We start from the raw sequence: 25,257 nt of genomic DNA on the forward strand, positions 1-25,257 counted from the left end.
TACTTTTTGTATCTATGTATTTTTCAAAAATCTGTCCATGAAAAAGGAACCAGGTGTTAGTTTCCTATAGGGGGAACATTCTCATGGAGATACTGTAAGGCCAAGTCGGTCCACTTCATTTCTTGTTCTTTAACCGATTCTGTGGTGCCACCATTGTCCTGTTCCGGTTCAGGAAGTTCATTCTGCAAAGGTACGATGGACATTCAGAACACTGGTACGCTCCGCATTAACAAACCCCTTACAACTCAAGAGCACTTAGGATTCAAGCCTGTGCGTTCTTAGAAATAGGCAGCATAACTGACAGAAATGTATCTTACAGAAAGACCTAGGATAAAAAGTTGGACCTTTTGTCTCCTCTTTGGCAAGGAGAGGAAAAAGTAGCCATCACCTCAGAGGACAACTATGAAACTAAATGAGGTAACTGAGATCAAGTGCTCACCACTGTGGGCGGCCAGCTTATGCTCAAGGAATAGCTATTGTTACTAGAGGCTAGGATCACTAAAAAGACCCAACACGGAGTCCTTTTTTGGGAAGCTGCTTTAATTGAATACCACATTTGCTGGAATATTCCTTAAGCACAAGAAATGTATTTTTAAAAAACTACCCTCTACCTAGCATGCCTATATTCTTACAGAGGTGAGTGGAGAGCACTGAAAATGTAACCTAATAGGTGAGACGTCCCCCTAGTGACAGAGCACAGCAACATAAATCCCAGCAAATGACCGGTTCCTCCCCTGCCAGCAACTGTCTTAGAATGGTAAGCCACGGGCCACACTTAGTATGGAATAGTTTTTTTCTCAGCTTGAGATTTAATTTACATATAACACTGAGTGAGTTTAAGGTGTACACACGATGATCTGACGTATACAGACTATGAAATGATCATCACAATAAGGCTAGTTAACACAGCCATCACCTCATATAGTTCTGTGTTTAAGTGTGTGGTGAGAACTTGTGGTAGTTTCCTTATATTTTAAATCCAAATTTATTACTACCAAGATTCTGCTTTCTACCAGAATTTATGGATATCAATATATTTCTTTTCAATTATTTGAATTTATACTTTTTTGGGGGGCCACAAACTGTTACTCAATATTGAGACTTTCGATGTCCCACTGATTCCAATTTGCAGTATATGAATGTTTTTCTCCTTCAAAATCATGTTCTATATAAAATGATTTACAATATGTACAAATATATCTGAACCACACACGTTTTACAACGTATTTGTACAAATTGCAAAGAACTATCATTTACTGTAAAGCAATCATACATTCAAACTTAAAGAGAAAGTTTGGTTCCAATAATTATTTATAGCTCACAAAGCACAAATAAGTCCTTGGTCAGTGAATTATCTGATTGACAGACAAACTTAATTTCATCTTATTTGTGGTATATACTCATTTTTTAAAAATTTTATTTATTTATTTTGAGAGAGAGAGAGACTTTGTGTGTGTGCGTGCACCCAAGCAGACTCTGAGTGCACTGAGCCCGGAGCCCAATGCCGGACTCGATCCCAGGACCCCAAGACTGTGACCTGAGCTAAAACCAAGAGTTGGACACTCAACCAACTGAGCCACCCAGGTGCCTCTCTGTGGTGTATATTCTAAAACAGTATCTTTCATTTGGTCACTACTGTCTCTTACACTGAATGCCAAGATGAAAAATTGTGTACGTGCTTGGAAACCAACACAAAGTATCATAAGGTATGATAAACACAACGATCAATTATGGTTTACTGCAAATTGGCCTCAATTCTTGGCAGCTACTCCCATAAAAAGGCAGGGTCCCATTTCCCCAATTTCAGATTGGGACTGGCCCAAGTGACTTGCTTTGGCTAGCAGAGAGCAGCCACAGTGTCCGCGGGCCCGTTCTTGGCTAAGCTCCACGAAGCCTCACAGTCCCTTCTGCTGCTGCTCTTGGAACCCTGAGACAGCCAGGTGCAGTCTAGGCTAGTCTGCTGGGTAATGAGGCTTTGACCTCATCACCTCATCATCCCAGCTGACCTGGCACCTACCAGACATGTGACAAGTCTGCTCATCCCCCAGCCTCCAGCTAGCCAGCCGACTGACTGCAGAACACCAGCAAGTCCAGCAGGGGTCAGCAGAGCTGGCAAAGACTGGAAGACCCTCTCAGCTGAGATACAAAATCATGAGATAAACAGCTGTTGTTTTAAGTCACTCTGTTTGGGGGTGATTTGTTAGGCAGCAACAAAAGCTAACCAGTACACATTCCCTGAGAGTCACGAGACACAGGAAAAGACACAGAATTACAAGAAGGCCAGGCTACAGCCTGGATGTTAGCATGGAAACTTCCTTCTCCCTCAACTCTTCCAGAGCAGTGGTCCCCAAATCCTGCCATTAGCCTGTCCAGAATTCAGCAGTTCCCCTCCACTAGTGTGCCTTTGTTCAGACCCTCCCCCCTGCCTATACTACTGTGATCGCTTCCACACTGGTCCCTCCGCCCTGTCACTCGCCCCTTTCTCCATGGCACACGTTCCCTAACCATGCTTCTGAATTCACATTCTGAAACAAATTTGAGAATGGCAGATTCCTAGTCTGAAGACCATGCATTCCTCAGAATGAAGTCTAAGCATGGCATCATATACTCCTCTCAAAATCTGGTCCAAGCCCATCTTTTCTGCCTACCTTAGATGACAAATATAATCTCCATCCACAGTGAATGTCTCACCATCTCCCAAAGCCTTTCAAAACTCTGAGCCTTTGCACATCTGTCCCATCTGTTGGAGTGCCCTTGTCTACCCCAACTAAATTTCTGGCCCCTCCCCTATGACCAGCTTAAATATTACATTCTCTCTAAGCCTTTCCTGATGCTCAACAGGTATCAGCCACCTCCTATCTTAGGTAGCTATTCACCACCTGGCTTATAACATTTATTATTATAATACTTATTTCTATGTGTTGCCTCTCTAGACCTCCAGGGGCAGGAACTGTAGCTTATGCTCACATAGTCTTATGGCACATGTAGGCTTCAAAGAAATGCCTGTCAAGTGAGAAAACAAAAGTTTACGAGACCGGATCTGGAGCCTTCACACAGACCTAAGTGTGAAGTCCAACTTACCAGCTACCCAGCTTTGCACAAGCTCCCCTCTCTGATCCTATTCCCTTGCTGTAAAATGGAGATAGCACCACTACCTTTGCAAGGGTGTTTCAAGGGTTAGAGATAACGTATATCAAATTTCAACCTCAGTCCATGGCATAAAACCGGTATTGAGTAAGTGGTAGCTAGAATTCTCATTGTGCGCTCTCTTTTGACTATTTTTGTAAACTTGAACTAAGCTGTGACTTATTATCTGATAAAAGTATTATTCACTGAGCATAATATCATATCTTAGTCATAAGTGAAAACGTGGGTGAGTGGAATTTTCATTTCTCAGTAAGCAGCAGCAGCAGCAGCAGCAGTCTACTTGGAAGCTGCATTTTATTAACAACTCTCCTCAGGGCACTTGGCATGCTCTGAAGAAAAACAGTCCCAAGTCTGTTCTCCTTGTTTTTTGTTAGGCCTCTATGACATATAGGATTTAAAATAAACATTTATTAATGCAAAACTTCTAGATCATTTATTACAGGAGGTTCAACAAACTCCCTGCAGGAAAGTTCTCTAGAGATCGGGAAAGAAAAGAGTGTCCCAGGACCCTTTTGGTCTAAATGCAAAAGAAAAGCCAAATGTCTTCCAAACATTTTCCAGGGAAACTAGGATAGGTGTGTGTTTCGAGAATATGTCTCTAAAAATAGCAAATGATCAACGACAGGTAGACAAGTAAGAAATCTAGTGTAAATGCCATTGCTTCTTGCTCCTCTCCATCTTTTGTACATTGAACTCTCATCATCCGGTTTACTAGCTTTGGTGTAGCAGACAGAACATGGCTCAGAAGTTGTGAGTCCACTCCTGGCATGACCCCTAACTGAGCTCATCTTATCAGCTCTCTGAACCACAGTTATCTTCAAATAAAAAGTCATACTATCCAGTGTCTTCTAGAGTTAGAGGACTCCACAGCTTTGATTTCTTTGCCCTACTGGTTTATTTGTCCATTGACATCCTATTTCTACTAGGGCTCACCAGATCATACCTTTACCCCACCATCCTTGGCACAAATTAGAGCCTACCAGTGGTATTGCAACATCCTCATAGGGCAGCTTGTCTTCTCGCCAAGCATCGTCAATCAAATCCAAGATCCTTCCATCTCTCTGTACCTCACTGTCCATTCTCCTGCAGCTTTGATCTTGTCAGATCTGTAAGCCAAAGAGGTTATTTCTTAAGCATGAAGACTGAGGAGGTGATGTAATCTAGCATTAGGATTCCCCAGGCTTTTTAGCCTGTAACTTTTGGTATAACATCACGCTGGGAAATGGGAAAGACTCATCTTCTCATCTGGGTCAGGTGACAACCTACTTCTAAGACCACAGTCTCTCCCTACTGCCCATCCCTTTTCCCACCATGATACTTTACAACACATACAGGACAGCAGACACAGCCTAGTTGACAGACCAGTGTCACAGTGTGACAGAGGCCTTGTGTACAAGGCCACAGTGTACCTAGAATGTTGCTTTTCTCTTCTAATTTGCATATCCACCTTTCCCTGTTCAGGATGCCTTTGATGAATCCTATTTAATAAGCAAGTTTCCTCTCTGCCCCCTTTAGCCTTCTCCTGCACTATTTTTTACAAAAGTCTCTACCTGCCTCAGCTTTAATATTAGCATTCCTAAGCATAGGAGCTAAATGAACGTACAGAGATACTGAACTGGGCTACGCAAAGTGATCAGCTACAGAGCTGAAAGAAATCCTTAGCCGAATTTGTAAAGGAAACTGCCTGCTTTCTTAAAATAGTGCCCAATCCGAGTTCTGAAAGGAGCACCTCCAGGTGAACAACAGTAACAGGACCCCTTGCTGCTCATTTCTGCTTCCCTTTGGGGTTCCTTCCTCTGATTTTTAATGCTGTACTCCCTTCAATGCCTGGACCGAGTGGTCAAGATGTTACTCAGCTCCTTGCCACGAATGACTCTCCATTTTTTCTCCTAAACAGCCGCAGCCAGCATGGAGGGTATCTCTGGATTCCCTGTTTCCTAGTCTGGGCTCTGCTGCTTCATCATGGGTTATCACTATACTGTGTTCCCTGCCACAAAGCAGCCATCCTGATGGCCTGGAAGCCAATGGCACCAAAGGTACTCCCAGTAACTCCTAGTTTCTAAGTCTATGAACATTCATAAAAGGAATAATTTTTAGGGGTGGGCTCCACCTCTTCATACAGACCTATGTTTGGCTCCAGTAGTATGACTGCATGATAGCCCTAATGCCTGGGTAATAACTATACAGGTTGGGGTGGGAGAAGGATTTTTTCCCCCTTGGTAAAGAGCTAGGAAAAACTGAAGCAGAACGTGCCCAGCTATTTCGGTCACCAGTGAAACCGCTGAAGCCTTGATGTTTCACTCAAGAATTCACTACTACCCAGTGGATAACTCAAAACAAGTATAAGGATATTGTCTTTAGGAAATGCACACACAGTTCCAGTTATATTTTTGGAATCCCTCTCCCACAAGAGCCCTTTTTCCTGCTGCCTCTCCTTTGTCCCTGACGCTCTGTCCCCTGGGATACCCTCATTTTCCCAGTTATCAGAACTGGCTAATTTTCCCAGTCACGCACAGATTTCACCTTTCTGTAAAGTTTTTTCAAATCACTCCAGCTTCGCTAAGCATTCTGCCCATGAACGTTTCCTTCTTGTCTTTATGATCCACCTAACAAGTCAGGTAGTCTTTGTAACATTACTCAGGTATCAGTGTCTACAATTATTATGTGTAAATTTTGCAGACTTTTTCCCAAAGATGTGCTTTTGTAGCACATCTTCCCAAATTTGACCTCAATCTTTTTTCACTCTCTTCCAAACACCACTAACCCTGCCATACTTTCCAGCCTTTGCACCTAAAAGCCTTTCTTTCCCCCTCACTAACGCCTATTTTCCTTCCAAACTCAACACTGGTGTCAGCTCATTTGGTCAACATCTCATTTCCAGAGTCAGGCACTAAGGTGCCTTCACTCTTCAGGGGCTGGAAGTGTGGAAAGCATCAAGACAAGCAACATCCAGGACACGGCCACTGTCCCAAGGACTTGCCAGTCTCCACAGAATGAAACACTACTACCTTCCTGAGTAAATTTTTCTTACACATGTAACAGTTCCGATGTTAAGTTAAAAAACTTGGCTCCCAGGTCATCTCCCGCAGGCGGTCTGCTCCTAGACCCAGGGGGAGCACGGTACCCGTCCTTCCTGGGGTCCCTTAGTTCCCTGGGCACAGCGAATGCTCCCAACTGGAAACTTGTCACACTGCCCATTACATGGTTTTTCCAGACCCGCGGTGCGTGTGTTCCCCGGAGCAGCGGCACCTGTCATCCTATTCCCGTGCTTTCCAGTTCTGCAAACACGCAGTTACGTGCACTAAACCTGACGGCCTTCTCCCTCGCTAGAATTGACCCTCGCAGGCCACCACCATCCGTACACAGGCGTGGGGCCGTCCCAAGCCCGGTTTCCGGCTGGATATACCAAATGTGGAAGCGGGGGAGGGCCAGAAACGCCACGCAAGTGCCTTTCCACCCTCCACGGCGTGCTTTGGAAAAGAAACGGGTTGTGAAGATGAAGGAAGACATCGGCCTCCACTGACGGGAGCTGGGACAGGGCGACGCTGAGGAACCAACACGTCCGCGTCCCTCCAAAAGCGAGACTAAAAGGCGCAGGAAAGCCTTACCCGCGCCGGACCCAGCGCCGCACCCGCTGCCACAGGGCCCCCTGTCGGCGTCACGTGACCCGCGCGCCTTTCTCACCGGTCCCCGGATGTGGGTGAGCCCATTGTCTTGAGCGGAGGGGAGGTCTGGGAGGACGCTACTTCAATTAAAAATGAGGGGGCAGGGGGCGGGGCGAACGTGGCTACGACGGAGGCTGGACGTCGGGTCGGCGGTGACGCGCGTGCGCGCCCCCGGCCGGAGGTAACGGCGGGAAGGCTCGGGGGCGCGCTCGTGGCGGCCCAGTAACCGCATGGGCGCCCGGTGGACAGGCGAGGGGCGGGCGTGTCCTGGTCCGGAGGCAGCCCTGGCTGCGGTGGCGCCGCGGGCTGCGCGGCCGTATGGCCCGGGGCCGGCCTCCGCAGCAGCCCGCTGGCCACCAGGCTCGCCCTCTCCGACCCGGGTCCGCTACGGCGCCCCGCCCGTCGGCCTCCCCGCGTACGCCCTGCGGACCCGCGAAGGCGGATATGGCCTTGCCCGGCGCGCCGTCCGGGCCAGCCAGGTGGTCAGCCCCTCCCCAGAGGCCGGGCCGGCGGGAGGGCGGCGGGGGGGGCGAGCAGCTGCCGCCGAATCCTCGTCTTCCGCGGCGGAGCCAGCTGCGGGCCGCTCTTCCTTTGCAGAGGAGGGACCCCCGGCACAGCCCTCCCGGCTAGGCTGCCATATCTGGTTAGCTTCCCAGCATTGTTGTGACTTAGGCCATTGACGGCACGTGATGCCGGTTCACTTATGGGGGGAATTTTAGCAATTCTTAAAACATGAGTTAATGTTAGTACAAGAGGTACGGAAACGTGGCAGAAGTCGTGAAGGACTGAAGACGTTGGGAAACCCCGAGTTTACGGATTGCTCCATGCAAATCAGGGGTGGGAAATAAATGATAGACAGTGTTTAGAAGGGACAGATTCTTAGGAGCACTTGAATCGTGAAGATATTCGAGGACAGTAAATCAAGGCTCAGTGTTTTTCTTAACGTTCCTTACATCAGAGTAAAAACGAGTCTGCTGTCAGTGACTAGTCTTCATTTATAGAGTACCCTTATTTGCACGATGTAGTTTTCGTTGAGCCTTACATCCGATTCCTTAAGTTATTTCATTCCTTTAATAAAGCTGTATTGTAGGGTAGATACACTGCTGTTCTAGAGATCACCACAGGCTTGCATTTCATTTTATTTTATAGATGTGAAGAGGAAGTCATAATAAGGATCATCTACATGTTACTTTCAAATATTTACATTTATACTTAGCTGTAGCTTAATGATATAATAAAGTGTATTTTCTTATTTGGAGTGCGGTGCCACCTTTAGATTTGTATCAACTTCTTGCCCTTTGACTATATCACTATCAGTGATCAGTATAGTAAAAATGAAATTAAAATGGGTTAGAGGTTCATAAACATTTAGACATTCACACTGCTCTTAAATGTGTGTAGACTCAGGTTTTAAAAATTATTTCTAATAAATGTGTATGTTAATTGTAATGTGCCATTTTCCTCCCGTTAGAAGGTAGAAGACCTTTGCTTTGTCCTTCCCTTTCTCATTTATGTAGTAGTGGTAGCCAGCTCTGACAGCATCAGTAATCCACTCCATCAGAGTTACCTTCTTAACCATCTGAATCCCCCAGGTACCCCCAGTTACCTACTTAAAAAAAAAGTCAACTTGATTTGAAATTTATCTGAAGCCAACATGAACATCGGTTGCAGGGATTGAATTTATTTTTATGTTGGGTTTTTTTTTTCTCTGAAAGCTAAATTTGCTTTTTAGGTTTTACAAAACTACATTACTATCATCACACCTATGAAAATTTATAAAAATTCCATGTCAGTATTCAGTCTAGGTTCAGATTTCCCCAACTGTCCCTTAAATGACTTTTTACAGTTAGCTTGTTTGGCTCAAAATCCTGGAGAGGTCCACATGTTTTATTTGGTTGATACATCGTTTAAATCTTTTTAATAGAGCAGTTCCCTTGTGTCCCTTTTCCCCCTCAATATTCTAGATTTAGCTGATTGCATCTGCATGACATCCTTTTAACATGTACATAGTTTCCCTTTAAACCAGTATTTAGATCTAGAATTGCACTGTCCACTATAATAGCCACCAGCCAGCTCTGGCTATTTAAATTAATTAAAATGAAATAAAACTAAAAATTCAGTTCCCTAGTTTTATTAGCCACATTTCAAGTACCCAATAGTCACAGGTGCCTGGTGGCTACCCTCTAAATGGTCCAGACATAAAATATTTCAATAATTGCAGAAAGTTCTGTTGACTAGCGCTGATCTAGAAGATCAGATTTAACCTTAATTTTTAAAAAAAATTTTTTTTTTTTTTGTGGGGGTCAAGAAGATTTCCTAGGTGGTGCAGTAGATAATCTATTGCATTGATTATCAGAGAGGTGTGAAATGTCTGAGTTGTCTCTCTTGTGTTAAGATTGAGCAGTACGATAGGTTCAGGTATTGTTAGCCAAGTCCATCCATCCTGAAATTCACCATGAGTTTTTCACTTAACGGTGAAATCTTTTTATGGATTTAGATTGCCTATATCCATTATTGCATTAGGGGTTGCAGAATGGTGATTTTCTAATCCTATCATTCCTTCACTATTTATCAGCTGGAAATCTTTTATAAAGAAGAACTCTACCCCACCAGCTATTTGACGGCCTTCAGCTATTTAAAATATAGTTTGTACAGCAAAGACAAGAAAAATGCTTCTTTCCCTCTATTTTTAGACTATAGTAATGAGGCGGTGGCCTAGCAACCTCCAAAGGTAACCATGAGGGTTTTTGCCTTTTTTTTTTTTTTTTTAAATCATCATGGACTTGAGTATTTAAACCGTTAAAACTTATTGCAGTCCTTCGTTGTTGTTGTTAAATACTGAAGTTGTCCTGCCTTTGGTCAGTGGCATCCCCTTTAAGTTGGCTCCTGTCCATCCTGATATGACCAGTACTCTTTGATAATCAATTTCCCTATTTTCTGGTAAAACATGTTCCTCCCTCATTTATACATTAATGGCCACCAAAAAGCCTGGTTCCTTTGGGTTGGATATGGTATTTAGAGACCACAGTCTGGGTGCTAGAGGTGCTTGTATTGCTAGGTTAGTCAATGGTTCTAGGATTTACAGTGGTCAGAGTTAGGAAATGTATTTATTTTTAAACAAATATACAGAATTCACACTGATATTTACATTTTAACTTAATTTTTTGTATTTGTTTTTATATTTGTGTTTCTTTGTGTTGCTGAAAATCTTGAAACCTGATATCATTAACATAATTTTTTTCTTATTCTATATTATATATAGTGACTTCAAATTAATTGTACCAATTTTATTATTAACAATATGATTCCTGAATAGTGTTTAAGATTTCTTTGCAGTTCTTTTTTATCTTTAGTATATATCCCACTTGGGATATGTACAGTAGAATTATTGTATTTTAAAGGCATGTGAAACATTTTGTTATATGGTTAGTTTGCCACCTTGGTATCTAGTTGATTTGTTTCATTTTATTTCCAATTTTTCCATACTGCTTTTTTTTTTCCATTTGGATCTATTATATGTAAAACATTAGCATAAAACTAGTACTATAAAACACAGATATCCAGACAAGTTTAGTGGTCATTCCTCTTTTTTTCACCCTACTTCCCTTTCTTCCTTTTTTAAAAAAAGATTTTATTTATTTATTTTGAGAGAGAGAGAGAGGACCAGCAGTGGGAAGGGGAAGAAGGAGAAGCAGACTCCCTGCTGAGCAGGGAGCCCAATGCGGGACTTGATCCCAGGACTTTGGGATCATGACCTGAGCTGAAGGCAGATGCTTAACCGACTGAGGCACCCAGGCGCCCCTAGTTTCCTTTCTTACAGGTATCCTATTTACTAGCTTTGGGTTTATCCTTCCGTAAAAACAAATGCATTATCTACTTGCTTTTACCCCCTAGTAGTATACGCCTTGTAGATCCTCCTTCGAAGTATGTTGTCTGCTTTTACAGCTTCATAATATTCCACTGGTGGATGAATATTCAACTAGTCCCTGTTGATAGGCATTTGTGCTGTGTCCTACTGTTGCATATAGTGCTGTACTGTGTGTCCTTGTGCATATGTAAGTTTGTATTTTTGCCAATGTGAGTTTGGGATAGCTTCCTAGAAGTGTCATTGTTGGATCAAAGGGAAAAGGCATATTTCTTAGTTGCTATTCTTGCCAAAATCTCTATAGAAATTGTACCATTTTCCATTCCTGCCTACAATGGGTGTGAGTGCCCATTTTCTCATAAATATACTCTGTCATAAGAGTATATTGTCAAACTTTTGAGTTTTGGTTAATCTAAGTATAGAAGAAAGTGTAACTTGCTGTATTTTAAATTTCTTTTTGTGAGCAAGATAGAGCATCTTTTCATATGTTTTGTTGTGCGTGTTTTAACTTAATTAATTTTAATTTTTTATTTTAATTCCAGTTAGTTAACACACAGTATTTTATTAGTTTCAGGTGTACAATGTAGTGATTCAACAATTCCATACATCACCCAGTGTTCATCACGAGTGCACCCCTTAATCCCCATCACCTATTTCACCCATCCCTCCACCTACCTCCCTCTGGTAACCAGCAGTTTGTTCTCTATAGTTAAGAGTCTGTTTCTTCATTTGTGTCTCTCTTTCTGTATTTTTTTCCCTTTGCTCATTTGTTTTGTTTCTTAAATATATGAGTAAAATCATATGGTATTTGTCTTTCTCTGACTAACTTATTTTACTTAGCATTATATTCATTATACTTTCTAGCTCCATCCGTGTCATTGCAAATGGCAAGATTTCATTCTCTTTTTATGGCTGAGTAATATTCCATCATATGTATGTATCCATGGAGTTATATATATGAGTATATATATATACATATATGCACAGAGATTATGTTATAGATATCTATATATAGTATAGATATACAGATTATATCTGTATTTTATAAATATAATTCATATTTGTATCTATATCTATCTGTCTCGCCTCTTCTTTATCCATTCATCAATTGTTGGACACCTGGGCGGCTTCCGTATTTTGGCTATAGTAAATAATGCTGATCTTCTCATATGTTTAAAGGTCATTTGCATTTCTTTTTCTGTGAACTGCTCGTTCATATCTTCTGCCCATTTTTCTATAGATTCCTTTTCTCCCCCCTCAGTTTTTATCTTTATTTCATTATTATTTTTTTAAGCTTCATTTATTTATTTTAGAGAGAGAGAGAGAGCAAGCTAGGGGGAGGAGCAGAGGGAAAGGGAGAGAGAAACTCAAGCAGACTCCGCACTGAGTGCAGAGCCAGACGTGGGAGATCATGAGATCATGACCTGAGCTGAAACCAGGAGTTGGGTGCTTAACTGACTGTGCCACCCTGGCACCCCTTCCACCTCAATTTTTAGACACTTTTTACATATTTGGATAATTAACCCTTCCTGATAAAACTTTCAAATACTGTTGTCTTTAGACTCTGCTTATGGTATTTTTCCCATTAAAAGTGTATTTTTATGTACTTTGATTTCTCAGTCTTTCTCCTTATTCTTTCTGGATTTTGAGTCATTGTTTGATCAGTGTTTCAAAATTCCACTTTTATTTTGGAAAATTTCTTTGATACTTTATGTGTGATTTTCCCCCCCTTAAGTTTAAGTAGAAAACTTTCTGGGCAGTGGTAAATTATATTGTTTATTGGAGCAGCCAGTTTATCAACCATAGTAAATCTGACAGAGCCATAGATCTTTGTAATCATAGTAATGCCAAGACAGGTAAGGGACAGAGCATCGTTACCCTCCTTTAAATGAGACTTGGTGTAGGCATATCCCTTCTATTAGTACACATTAATTCATAATTCTATCCAGAGTTATTACTTTCTTTCTGTGTCCCATTTTGATCATGGGTGTATACTCAGAATATTTTTCCTGATCTGTAAAATGAGGTTAAAGGGAGGCCTTCAGATCCTTTCTAGCTCTTAAGTTCCAATATGCTAATGAATTTCAAAGCTTTGTCTATTATTAGATATCTGTATTCTTTTTCCACTAAGATTTAAAGTGTGTTTTCCCTGCTTCCCACCTTATATTCTCTTTAACCCTCTTATTCTAGATTTCACTGATTTAAAACAGTCTTCATTCCAAAGGAGAGTTATAATAAATAACTTAAAAGGAGAGTTATAATTAATAACATATATGTTGATGTCTCGGTTTGACTACAGAAATGACAATTGTAGAGATACACAGTTTTTATGTAGCCACATTAGTAGTAGATTATCAAACAGTGAGTAAATTTACATTTATTATTATGAACAAAGAATATGTAACTTTACATAATTATTACATGGCAGAGGCAAAAGAAGAGAGCAGAGTGACATAGTACATAGAGTTGAATGAGGCTCAGTGTGGTTAGGAAGGAATCGGTGATGTAGCTATGAGAAACTCAGATGAGAAAAGTCCACAGAAAATCTGAGCCCTTGCTGTTTACCTGATCCTAAGGAATGAGAACTGATGGTGTTTGGCAGCTATTCAAACAATGGTGAAGGTATTGGTAAAGAAACACATTACACATTAGTAAGATTATTTTCTGGAGAGAATGTTGCTACCCCCCCCCCCCCCATTTTTTTAAAAACAGAGATCTCTTTGTTTTAGTCTTAGACCATTATTTTTACTTCTGAAATGGCAATTTCCCAAGACTGGACTATTTTCACTATTGTGTTACTGCCCTCTGGTGTCCATGATGGTGAGTTTGCATTTTTTCCTATTCCCAGACTTTTTGGTTTGGTTTCATTTATTGCTAAGAAGACACTATTAAACCAAAAGAAAATATGAAGGTATTTTAGGATCTGGAATCCTGTAAAATTTAGGAAGATTGCACATTGGTTAGGACTTGGGAGTCACCGCTTAGGTGTGATTTTATGACTATAATGTGTGGTTTACTGTAGTCAACTTATTTAACCCTCTAAGCCTCAGTTTCCTCAAAGTAATTGTGTCTATCATTTATGAGTGTTGTGAAGAACGAATTAGACAGTGGCAGAACAGTTGCGCACTCAGTGACCGTTACCTTCTGTCATAAACATTGCTAATTATAATGTCATCTAGAAAATATATTAATATATATTACTAAATGTGTGTTACTAATTTGTATCGCTAAATAAATGTTTAAGAATGAAGTGACCTAAAGAAGTATAATTTTACTGATGATAGTTTTGATGGCTATAGTAGCCTGTCCTTAGGAATAGCACTTTCTTACAGATTTAATAAGTATCCATGTACAGTAGGCAAAAGCATGCTCTTTACAGTGGACGCTTAATTGGCTGCTAGAATGCCATGAAGCCTTGCGGACTACAGTTCATACTGCTCATTTTACAGATGTAACAACTGAAGTCCAAGGACACAAAGCTACTTATTTGCAGAGCAGGATTCTCTCCTGGGTTTTCATCCACATGGTACTGTGTGAGCTGTGCACTGCCTCGCAGCTCCCCAGAGTGGAATAAGACATGGAATCTGGATTGTGCTGTAATCGACCATATCATGGTTTGAAAGAAAGTGGATTAGAACATGAAAACCTCTTTCTTTAGGTTTTTATTTTATTTAATGTTGGTGTAATGTGAAGGATAAGCCAACTGGAGGAAAAGCCTCTCTGCCATATTTGTGCACAAATAATTGAATACTCCTGTTAGTAACTTCAGAAATGGATGCAGATAGTGTGCAGTGGTTGTATTTTCCAGTCTTCCATTCTCCTCTGTGTCTCCAGGACACCCTGTCCTCGCCTCTGTCACTGCATTTATCATACTGGGGAAACATTTTGGTTAATTTTTTCTTTCCCATACTGGACTATTAATTCCTTGAAAAGGAGCATGTCTTTCATCACTGTGTATCTGGTGGTTAGTACAACACTGAATTCTCTGTTAAATGAAGGAATCCCCTTCCAGAGCATTGTAATTTTTAAACGAGGCAATAGGACAAAGGGGTAGAACCCCCCACCACAGCTTTTGAGAATTACCTAAAGACTAATTCGGGGCTGAGCCTTTGAAGGCTTAAGGAAAAAAGCAGTGTCTCAGGAGTGAGAAGTAGTTTGACATTGGTTAACATGTTGTAGAGGTGAGAAACCACCAACGGGTACTTTTCATTGGCATTTCCAAATTGAAAGGTAATCTTTCACCTCTCCTCCTCACCTTCCTTTCTTTATGGTGTGTCTTTCCCTTTCTATGGCAGTCTGTTCTGTCTCCTTCCCTTCTCTACTAGACACTTCTCTATGACCAGCTTGCACAAAGGGATAGGGAAAAGGGAGGGGAATTGTGATAAGTTCAGCCAAAAACATCTAACATGTGCTATACTGAAATGCTACACTAAGCTCTTGAGCTGCAGAGGTGAATAAAATTAGATTTCTGTCCTTGAGGGCTGAAAAATAAGGAAAAAGGGTATGCAAAAACCTCATTCCCAGGGTGGTGTAACGCCTGTGAAAGAGCCTGTTAGGGACTAGCAGCCGGGAGGTACAGAGGAGCGAGGGCCCATATAGCTGCCGTGGAGGGAGAGAGAGTGTTGTAGGAAGCTTCACAGGCCTGTCGTCTGACAGGTGTGGTAAGATCTCCCGTGATGGACCAAGGAGTTCAAGCTCAGGACATTTAACCTTTTTATAATATCTCTTTAAAAAAATAATTATACTTTTCCTCTGATGTGTGTGACCCCTAATTACTTCCCCTTGTTTTGTGAGAGGCTTTGTGTCATTGTCCCTCTGCTTCTAGCCCCCCTGGTTCACAGGGATACAACAATGAGGTATGATCTCTATCATGTGGGGAGAGTATCAGCAGCAATTCGGATCATTATAAGTTATTTTCTTTTAGCCTGAGATGTATTTGGTTTGAATATTTCTTGAAGTGATGTTCCTTGACTACTTCTGCAGCCATCCTATCAAGTGCTGCATTTTCTCATTGTTATTTGTTATTGTACGCTTTCACATTCTTAGGTTTGTAAGTTGGAATGTTAGAACTTAAAAAATGTATTTTCTCCAGACTGATTTTTTTTTTTTATTTTTTTTATTTTTTTGCTTTCTCAGTTGCCGAAACAAAGGGGATTTGGCGATGGAGGCTTTGTTGGAAGGAATACAAAATCGGGGACATGAAGGGTAAGTTCGCTTTTCGCCTTATGCTTCTCACTGAGTTTAAAAAGCATATCCAAGTTATGCCTCTGACCATTTTGTGCTTTGGGTATAGAAGCGAAAGTGCTGAGCGGAAGCTCAGCTGATCCACGTCCTGTCTGTGGACAGCATCTCTCTTTAGGGTGTTTGACTCATCTCAGCAATGTAGAGCTGGCCACTTGCTTTCATCCCACTCTCAGGTTTCTCTTCTTTAAAGCAAAAGTAGTAGTTCAGAAGTTTTGTACACTGAACAAATGCTTTTATAAAAAAGTATTTAAGCCTTCCTAGCTACAGCTTTCTGGAAACCTATTTGAATCCAGTACATCTGTGTTTACTTCTTTTTCTGCCACTGTGATATCTGGCATCTCCTGTAACTGTCAAGGACATCAGTCAGTTTACAATAAGATTGGTTGCAGTAAGTTTCTAATAATAAGGTAGGAAGAAATAGTTGAAATAAATCCGGCTCAAGGATGAATTTCCTGAAACAGCTCTTAAAACTGTATTGTCATTTTCCCAGTAGCCTACTCACTTCCAAGGCTTTTTATTTTGGTTAGCTAAGAATGTGACAAGCTTGCCTGCGTTCTCCCTGGGTGCTTTCCTAAAACATTGCACAAGAGCTAGTTGTTGGTTGTGGAAGCCTCCCTCACAAGCTGGACTTAAACATCGGTCTCGTGTTTGACCAAATGACTTAGGCTTCAGGGTTGGCTATGAGAGGAAGGCAAAATATGCAGTGGATTAAGTAATCACCTTAATATGAACATTAAAAGGAATAGCTCGGAAATTCTTTTCTTTGTCTCTAATAATTTTTTTTTTTTTAGATTTTATTTATTTATTTGACAGAGAGAGAGACAGCCAGTGAGAGAGGGAACACGAGCAGGGGGAGTGGGAGAGGAAGAAGCAGGCTATCAGTGGAGCAGGGAGCCTGATGCGGGGCTTGATCCCAGGACTCTGGGATCACGCCCTGAGCCGAAGGCAGACGCTTAACGACTGAGCCACCCAGGCACTCCTCTAATAATTTCTTTACTGACGTCATTCCACCTCAGCTGGGTTTACCTCTGCTATATTTTTACATGTGAAAGAGAAAAAGTCATGGGCATATGTTCTTATTTACAGGGGATTTTTGACATCCTGTGAAGCAGAACTACAAGAGCTCATGAAACAGATTGACATAATGGTGGCTCATAAAAAATCTGAATGGGAAGGGCAGACACATGCTCTCGAAACTTGCCTGGACATCCGTGAACGAGAACTTAAGGCCCTTAGGGGTCAGTTAGATATGAAGCACAAAGAGGTAAAGCTGTTGATTGACTCTTCTTTTTGACATTTTGGCCTTGGCTTTTATATTAAATATGTTTCTTTTTAAAAAATTCTTTATTTAAATTTGGTTTAGTTAACATGTACTGTATTACTAGTTTCAGGGATAGAATTTAGTGATTCATCAGTTACATATAACACCTAGTGCTCATTACATCACGTACCCACTTTAATGCCCATCATCCAATTACCTTATCCCCCTCCAGCAACACTCACTTTGTTTCCTATGATTAAGAGTCTCTTATGGTTTTCCTCCCTCTCAATTTTCATCTTATTTTTTTTCCTTCCCTTCCCCTATGTTTATCTGTTTTGTTTCTTAAATTACACATATGAGTGAAATCATATGGTATTTGTGTTTCTCTAACTGACTTATTTTGCTTAGCATAATGCCCTCTAGTTCCATCCACATTGTTGCAAATGGCAAGATTTCATTCTTTTTGATGGCTGAGTAATATTCCATTGTGTGTGTGTGTGTGTGTGTGTGTGTGTGTGTGTGTGTGTGTGTATACACATACATATATCACATCTTCTTTATCCATTCATCTGTCAATGGACATCTGGGCTCTTCCCATATTTTGACTCTTGTGGACATTGTGGCTATAAATGTTGGGGTGCATGTGCCCCTTTTGAATCACTACGTTTGTGTCCTTTGGATAAATACGTAGTAGTGCAATTGTTGGGTCATAGGGTAGCTTTATTTTTAACTTTTTGAGGAACCTCCATGCTGTTTTCCAGAGTGGCTACACCAGTTTGCATTCCTAAGCATGTTTCTTAAATATTTGTTGAAGAAAGCATTTGTGTGTCAAGTGAGTTTCTGTATTATCTTTTACTTATGATGGTTTCTTTTAGGAGAAGAATTCATTGTGAAAACACATAAGAATATTAATATTTATTTCAAGGATCACATTACCTTGGTCACATACAATGCATAACTTCTTTAAGAAAATGTAAAGGGTGGGGTGCCTGGGTGGCTCAGTCGGTTAAGCATCTGCCTTGGGCTCAGGTCATGATCCTGGAGTCCTGGGATCGAGCCCCATATTGGGCTCCTTGCTCAGCAGGGAGCCTGCTTCTCCCTCTGCCTGCTGGTCCCCGTGCTTGTGCTTACTCTCTCTCTGTCAAATAAATAAATAAAATCTTTAGAAAAAAAAAAAGAAAGAAAATGTAAAGGGTGTCACATGATCTTTGTATAGCTGTCATCCTATTACATGCATGTATTAACATTGACTGAGTTTAGTGAATGTTGTTTTTGGCCTCATTAAATGGCTAGGGTAAAAAAGTTATGCCTAAAATTCAATAATTTGCCTCTTTGGGTTCAATTTAAAATAAAATTCAGAAAGACCTTTAAAAATTTTTTATTTGCCCTTGTTAAAAATTGGGGGAAAAGAAAGAAAAGAGAAAAATAAAAATTACTTGCTGTCCCACCACCACTAGTTATTGGTGATTTGGGGGAAAATTTTACTAATATGCTGATTGATTTCTCACAGTTTAGCTGGTACAGTAAAAAGAAGAACATGGAATATTGGAAGGGAAGCAGAAAGCACTTTTTTTTTTTTAAGATTTTATTTATTTATTTGACAGAGAGAGAGACAGCCAGCGAGAGAGGGAACACAAGTACAGGGAATGGGAGAGGAAGAAGCAGGCTCCCAGCAGAGCAGGGAGCCCAATGTGGGGCTCGATCCTAGGCCTCTGGGATCACGCCCTGAGCCAAAGGCAGACGCTTAATGACTGAGCCACCCAGGCACCCCAGCAGAAAGCACTTCTAGGCCCAAGAATTAATTCTAAATATCTGGCATGAATGTCCATGTGAGGATTGGAAAAGTTGTTGGGAGGCCCCGGTCCCAAGCCCCACTCTGCCGGACTTTCCTACCAGTAGGATCACCACATATTAGTGCTGTTACTCAGCTTACTTGGGAACATTTCCATGAGTGTACACACTGACATTGTGATGTTTTTAATGACGCCTAGCAAGAGTGTCATTTTAGAAATGTTTCATGTAACAAGGAAAGAATGAGGCTTGATAAAAAGTATTTTAGGCTTGTCAAGGGAATCTCTCAGTGGGTGGCCATTTGCACTTTCCGTCAAAGCAGTACAGAGTAATATTGGCCATGTCAAATTCAGTTTTCTGTGAAAATTTGAGTAGACCTTTAAGAATGTATTTTAGGGGCGCCTGGGTGGCTCAGTTGTTAAGCATCTGCCTTCGGCTCAGGTCGTGATCCTAGGGTCCTGGGATCAAGCCCCATATCAGGCTCCCTGCTCAGCGGGAAGCCTGCTTCTCCCTCTCCCACTCCCCCTGCTTGTGTTCCCTCTCTCGCTGTGTCTCTCTCTGTCAAATAAATAAAATCTTTAAAAAAAAAAAAGAATGTATTTTAAAATTATACCTCATGAAAAGATGTAGAAGGTGGTAAAAAAGTACGTGCAATGATAATCCTATTTGATTTTTTTAAACATTGTAAATTAGGTAGGGTCAGTGCTCCTTGTCTGGTAAGCTACTTTAGCTACCACTTCTTTATTTCTCCAGGGGCAAAACAAAAGTAGTTTTGTTTAGTAAGTTAAAGTGATTATAGTTTCCTAGCTAAGAAAAACACCGTATGTATATATAGATATCTAAGTCGTTTATTTTGTTAGAAACCCATTAAGGAAATTCCCATGTGTGTGATTATGAGAATATTTAGTCACTCTGAGGCTGTTTAAACTTACTCCTGTAGCTTAGTTTTGATGTCAAGGACATTACTGCCATTACTTAATACTTTAAAAAGAAATTAAAGGGATTGAATGGATAGGTTCCATGGTAAGGATCTGAAGATTACAATTTTGGCCTGGGGACATAAAAGAAATTTAGAATTGTAGCTGTCTGGTCAATTTACTGCTTCATTGATTGGGTTGCTGAAAGTTGATTAAGTTTCTAGAAGTAAAGTGCTTTTACCAAATGCTAGTAATGGAAATCTATCCCATAGAGTTCTTCTGTGAAATTGTGTTGGTATTAACACATTCATAATCTACTTTGATATGAGTTAGAAAATAGAGCTTTAAGTTTTTGTCATTCTTATTGTTTGAAAGTTACAGGCCTAGAAGCAGGTCTGTGGTATGAACCACTGCTACTCAAATGACAGTCCATGGTGAGATGGAAAGCTTTCACCAGAATGTAAATCACCATATTGAATCCTTCACTTCATAGAAGGTTTTGCTACATAAAAAATGTCAGCTGCAGTAAACAGTGTGTTTGGTGATGTCATTTCTTCACATTCTGCCTTAAGCTCCTTATCTTGTGCTGGATTGCTGTAGTGACCAGCTCCAAGCTGTGTGCAGGTCATGCTTGCAGGAGTACTAGCATAAGCAATTCATTTTGTAAGCGAATGCTTTAGCTGTTTTCTGATTACGTCGTTGGGATTGGGTTGGTTTTAGTGGCCGTTTCTGCTGGTGTTAATTTCTAATGCCATGCAGAGCAGGTTGACCTGATGAAATGACTAAGGAATTTGGAGTCCTGGCTCTGCCTCTTTTCAGGTGGTTGGCCTTGAACAAATAGTCTAACCTCTCTGAGCTTGTTTCATCATGTGTAAAATTGGGTTATAATGCCTGTGTCCCAGGGTTGTTGTGAAGAGTGAGTTACTCTTTAAGAAAGCTCTTTGAAAACTCAATAGTATCTCAAACTATCTGTTATTTCAGCTCTTTCTTCTGTCATCCATACTGACAGTTTCAAACCTTGGCTCCCATTTCTCTGCCCAATGCCATTCCTCACTCTCAGCATTTAACCTCTTCTTTTCTCCTTTTTTCTTTAAGAAATTTCAATATTGGTGAGTGGTCATTATGAACCAGACCTTGGTACAGAAATAAAATTAAGCAATCTTATCTTCACATTTAATATTTATGCTTGCCATGTGTAGTAAGTAAAAAGAAAAATGGTTCTATAAGGCTGGTAAGAAAAACAGTAATCACCTGCCCACCCCTCTGAAGCTGGGATTCTGGCTTCTTTGAAGCAGTCATTTCGTTGCCTTTAATTCTTTCTTTTGGTATTTTCCCCATGTTTCTAAGTAGCATTCAATACTGTTTTCAGTTTTAGCTATTTATCTAATGACTTGTTACTATGAGAGAGAAGAGTTTTGCTCTTTTACATACAATTTCCATCCCCTTATCCTGCCAGGATTATAGATCTTAATCTTTGGTTAGATCAATATTTAGTATTGACATCATTAGGATGGTAAATATTATTCACATCTGAGTCAGATAGTGTAACGATAAACTTATTTCTTATACAATTTTTTGTTTTCCTGGGAATTAATAATTATCTCATTTTCACTTGCTTTTTAAAAATGTACCTGCCACTGATTCTTCCCAAACTCCGACACAAGTATAAGTCTTCTCTGTATCTTCAGATATATCAGGTAATCTATCCATTTCATCTTCTTTTCCTTTTTCTTTATTTTTTTCTCTTTTGTGGAGCTTGCTGTCCTCAGATAAGGATAAGCTGTTCTGTAGGTTAGCAGGATAGCTGTCATTTTGACAACTCCCTTCACCATTATTCTGGAGTTTTCTCTGCTTTTCTCCCTTTTATCTCTTTGTATTTTGTCATCTTTATTTCTCCATTTTTAGTAGAACATACTTTTGAGATCTTATATGTATAAAATACTATTATTCTCTTCTTACATCTGATTGAAAGTTTGATTGGCTGTAGAATTCTGCTTTCAAAGTAAATTTTACTCAGGATGTTTTTAGTTAAATATGAATCTTTCAGACTTTAACATCTGGTAAGGACAGACTAGTTATTTTGGACTAGCCCACCCACTGAGACCAACTAGGTAAGCTAAATTAAAAAAAAGAGGGGGGGGGGCGCCTGGGTGGCTTAGTTGGTTAAGCAGCTGCCTTTGGCTTAGGTCATGATCCCAGGGTCCTGGGATCAAGTCCTGCATTGGGCTCCTTGCTTGGCAGGGAGGCTGCTTCTCCCTCTGCCTCTGCATGCCGCTCCCCCTGCTTGTGCTCTCTGTCAAATAAATAAATAAAATCTTAAAAAAAAAATCTGCTTGAAGTAGAATGCTAAACAAGCTAGTGAAGAATTTACCAGGCCAGGATCTCTGCTGGCTAGAGGCTGAGGGATGAGCCCAGGGCTTGGGGCAGTTATTAGCTGAAACTAGAGAAGGTAGCTCAGAGGATAGAGACTAAATGGGGGTTTTGATAATTTCAAGGTGCTAAGAGAATAAAAGATCTGGTGTCCAAGGTAGCTCTGAAACCCTCCTCACTTTGGACTGGGACCCCGAAAGGCAGCACCATAGGAAGAAGGATAGGCTGGATATAGAACCAGGCCTTCTTGAAATTGCCACTCAGCCACAGACATTTAAATTTCTGAAATCGGTTTAAGGTGATCTTAGAGTGCCACTGTCCCCAAGCATCTCCAAAGTGCTAAGGCTTCCAGGAACATAGAAAAAACAAGCTTAAATTTTCTCCAAAGAGGGAAAAGAAACACTGTTTTGGGGCTTAAATTATTTCTTCAAATAATTTTGCAAATACAATGCTTGCTACCTCTCAGAAAGTAACCCCTGATACAGAAAGACGAGCAACAAAAATGCAAAAAGGCAGAAGCAACAGAAGATAGAAATAGTCCCATGGCAAATCTAGATATTGGACTAACCATGCTCCGACTTTGTAGTAGTTATGATCACTGTGGTCAGGAGATAAAAGATAAGATTGAGCACATCAAGAAAGAGTGGAAAACCATAAAAAAAGTGAGATGAATGGAAATTATAATATTGAAAAGTAAGTAACTGAAATTAAGGCCTTAAAGATTAAGAGATAATCAGTGAACTTGAAGATAGGTCAGAAGAAATTGTTTAGAAGAAAGCATGGACAAATGATGGAAAATATAGAGGAAAGATAAGAGAAAGAAAATGCAGTGAGAAGGTTTAATATGAGTGTTTTTGGAATCCCTGAAGGAGAAAAAAGTGCAAATGGGCAGAAGCAATTTTTGAAGATAAATGAACAAAGATTTTGCCAGAAGTGAAGAAGGCCATGTATTTAAGGAGTCTGAGAATCTCAAGCAAGACAAATAAAAAGAAATATTTACCTAGGTTGAAAACTAAAAACAAAGAGGAAGTCTGAAAAACAATCAAGGGAAAAAAAAGATTATTTAACAAGAAAAAAAGACAGATTATCTACAAACAGCTCCAAACAGCTGACTTGTCTGCTAAAACAGTGAAAGCCAGAACACAATAGAATGATCCTTACGAGGAAGTGACTTTTTCCTCCCTGCCAAGCCAAAAATCTACGCCCAGAGTAAAGATGAAACAAAGACATTTTCAGATCAATAAAAATTGAGAGAATTTGTCATTGACAGGCCCACACCAAAGAAATACTAAATATTCTTCAGGCACAGGGAAGGTGATCTCAGTTGGAAGCTCAAGAGATAAAGGAAGAAATGAAAAGCAACAGTAAATTTCTGGGTAAAACTAAGTGAATATTGACTGTATATAACAACAGTGGCCTTTTCAGTTTAAGATATATGTAGGATTATAATGGCATTTAATTTAAGTCTGGTTGCGGGATAAATGGAATTAAAGTCTTTCTGTAGTCCTTGGGTTGCCTGGGAATTGGTAAAACAACTAATTAACATTGGATTTGTTAAGCTGCAAACCCATGTTTTAATCTCAAGAGAACTATTAAAAGTATATATTGATATATTAGTAGACTATATATTTTACAAGCTAATAAAGATAGAAAAATGAAATGATAAGTTATTTCCAAAGAAGGCAAGAAAGGCAAGAAGAATGGATTAAAGAGCTTATTAAGTACATATTGCACTTAATAAGGTGAGAGATTTAAATCCAGATGGAGGTGTCCTCTGCTATCTGAAAGTTCCCCTTACACCACTTTGCTTTTATGAAAGACTTGTATCAGTACCTGTTTTTGCTAGCTGAAAGAAATCTGAAGAGGATTTTTACTTTTATGAAATGATCATTGCTTCTTTGCTGTAGCCATTTTGACTTGCAAAAGGTTTCATAGGAACACTCTACTTTCAGATAATGGGGGGAACCTTGTAGGTCCATTAAATGCAGTTGCATACAGTGGCCTAATTAAAAGATGAAAATTGTCCCACTGGGTAAAAATAATTAAACTCAATTATTTGGTGTTTATAAAGATACAGCAAAATTGAGTTGTTCTTACAAGAATTTTGTTTCCGTTTTTTTTAATTGAGATAAAACATTATATTAGTTTTAGGTGTACAATGTAATGATTCAGCATTTGTATGTATTGTGAAGTGATCGCCGCAATAAGTCTAGTTACCATCTGTCACCATTTGTACTTACAAAATTTTCGTGTGTATGATGAGAACTTTTATTGCCTCAAAGATTTAGATGCTTTTATTTTCTCCTTTATTGATATTGCTTATTAGAACATATGTGCTAAGGTATGTGGTGATCGATGTTTTTATTTTATTTTAAATTAATACATATAATTTTATATTAGTTTCAGGTATACAACGTAGTGATTTGATATTTATATACATTACAGAATGCTTAGCATAAGTGTAGTTACCATCTGTCACCGTACAAAGTTATTATAGTATTATTGACTGTATTCTCTGTGTTGTACTTTTTATCCTTGAGAGTTATTTATTTTATAACTGAAAGTTTGTATCTCTTAATTCCCTTCATCTATTTTGCCCATCCCCCTGCCTTCCTCACTTCTGGCAACTACTAGTTCTCTGTATTTATGAATCCGTTTCTGTGTTTTGTGTTGTTTGTTTTGTTTTTTAGATTGCAAAATATAGGTGAGTGATGAGAAGTTTTAAGATCTGTTTCTCATTTGTTTTGTTTTTGAAATTGCCATTCTATATTGTGATCGTTACCTAGTGTTCCCCATTCTCCCTCTCCATCCTCACTTATTAATAGATGAAATTCTTTTTTTTTTTAAAGATTTTATTTATTTATTTGACAGAGATAGAGACAGCCAGCGAGAGAGGGAACGCAAGCAGGGGGAGTGGGAGAGGAAGAAACAGGCTCATAGCGGAGGAGCCCGATGTGGGGCTTGATGTGGGGCTCGATCCCGTAACGCCGGGATCAC

At 40.1% G+C, this 25,257-nt stretch overlaps 2 protein-coding genes across 10 annotated transcripts in view; one reads left to right on the forward strand and one right to left on the reverse strand.

Moving 5' to 3' along the window:
- Positions 1-6,893, reverse strand: ANAPC13 (anaphase promoting complex subunit 13). 3 transcript variants are annotated; one of them, XM_045791814.2, is made up of 3 exons: positions 6,756-6,893; positions 4,128-4,253; positions 1-182 (listed from the first exon to the last, which is right to left on the reverse strand). In XM_045791814.2, exons 2-3 carry the CDS (start codon positions 4,224-4,226, stop codon positions 57-59), a joined length of 225 nt encoding a protein of 74 aa, XP_045647770.1. In that variant the 5' UTR covers positions 4,227-4,253; positions 6,756-6,893; the 3' UTR covers positions 1-56. The 3 variants fall into 3 exon arrangements, with proteins under 3 accessions (XP_045647770.1, XP_045647771.1, XP_045647772.1); XM_045791815.2 differs by lacking the exon at positions 6,756-6,893 and adding an exon at positions 6,397-6,526; XM_045791816.2 differs by lacking the exon at positions 6,756-6,893 and adding an exon at positions 6,179-6,322.
- Positions 6,713-25,257, forward strand: part of CEP63 (centrosomal protein 63) — a 57,806-nt gene continuing 39,261 nt past the window's right edge. For 2 of the 7 annotated variants that reach the window (XM_045791805.2, XM_045791811.2), the window contains exons 1-3: positions 7,000-7,291; positions 15,814-15,882; positions 17,008-17,185. In XM_045791805.2, the coding sequence (XP_045647761.2) occupies positions 7,131-7,291; positions 15,814-15,882; positions 17,008-17,185 (408 nt within the window). In that variant the 5' untranslated portion in view covers positions 7,000-7,130. The other 5 variants (XM_045791808.2, XM_045791806.2, XM_045791812.2 and 2 more) reach the window with 5 other exon arrangements.

The sequence above is a fragment of the Ursus americanus genome, chromosome 20 (genome assembly GCF_024610735.1).
Source record: "Ursus americanus isolate L20-20 chromosome 20, mUrsAme1.1.p, whole genome shotgun sequence".
Lineage (NCBI taxonomy): Eukaryota > Metazoa > Chordata > Mammalia > Carnivora > Ursidae > Ursus > Ursus americanus.

What these genes read in the sequence shown, in the direction of transcription:
- ANAPC13 (XM_045791814.2), bottom strand. Translation starts at nt 4,226, where the DNA reads ATGGACAGTGAGGTACAGAGAGATGGAAGGATCTTGGATTTGATTGAC. An exon ending in AGGATGTTGCAATACCACTG is followed by an intron (nt 183 to 4,127) that starts GTAGGCTCTAAT and finishes GTACCTTTGCAG; the next exon opens with AATGAACTTCCTGAACCGGA.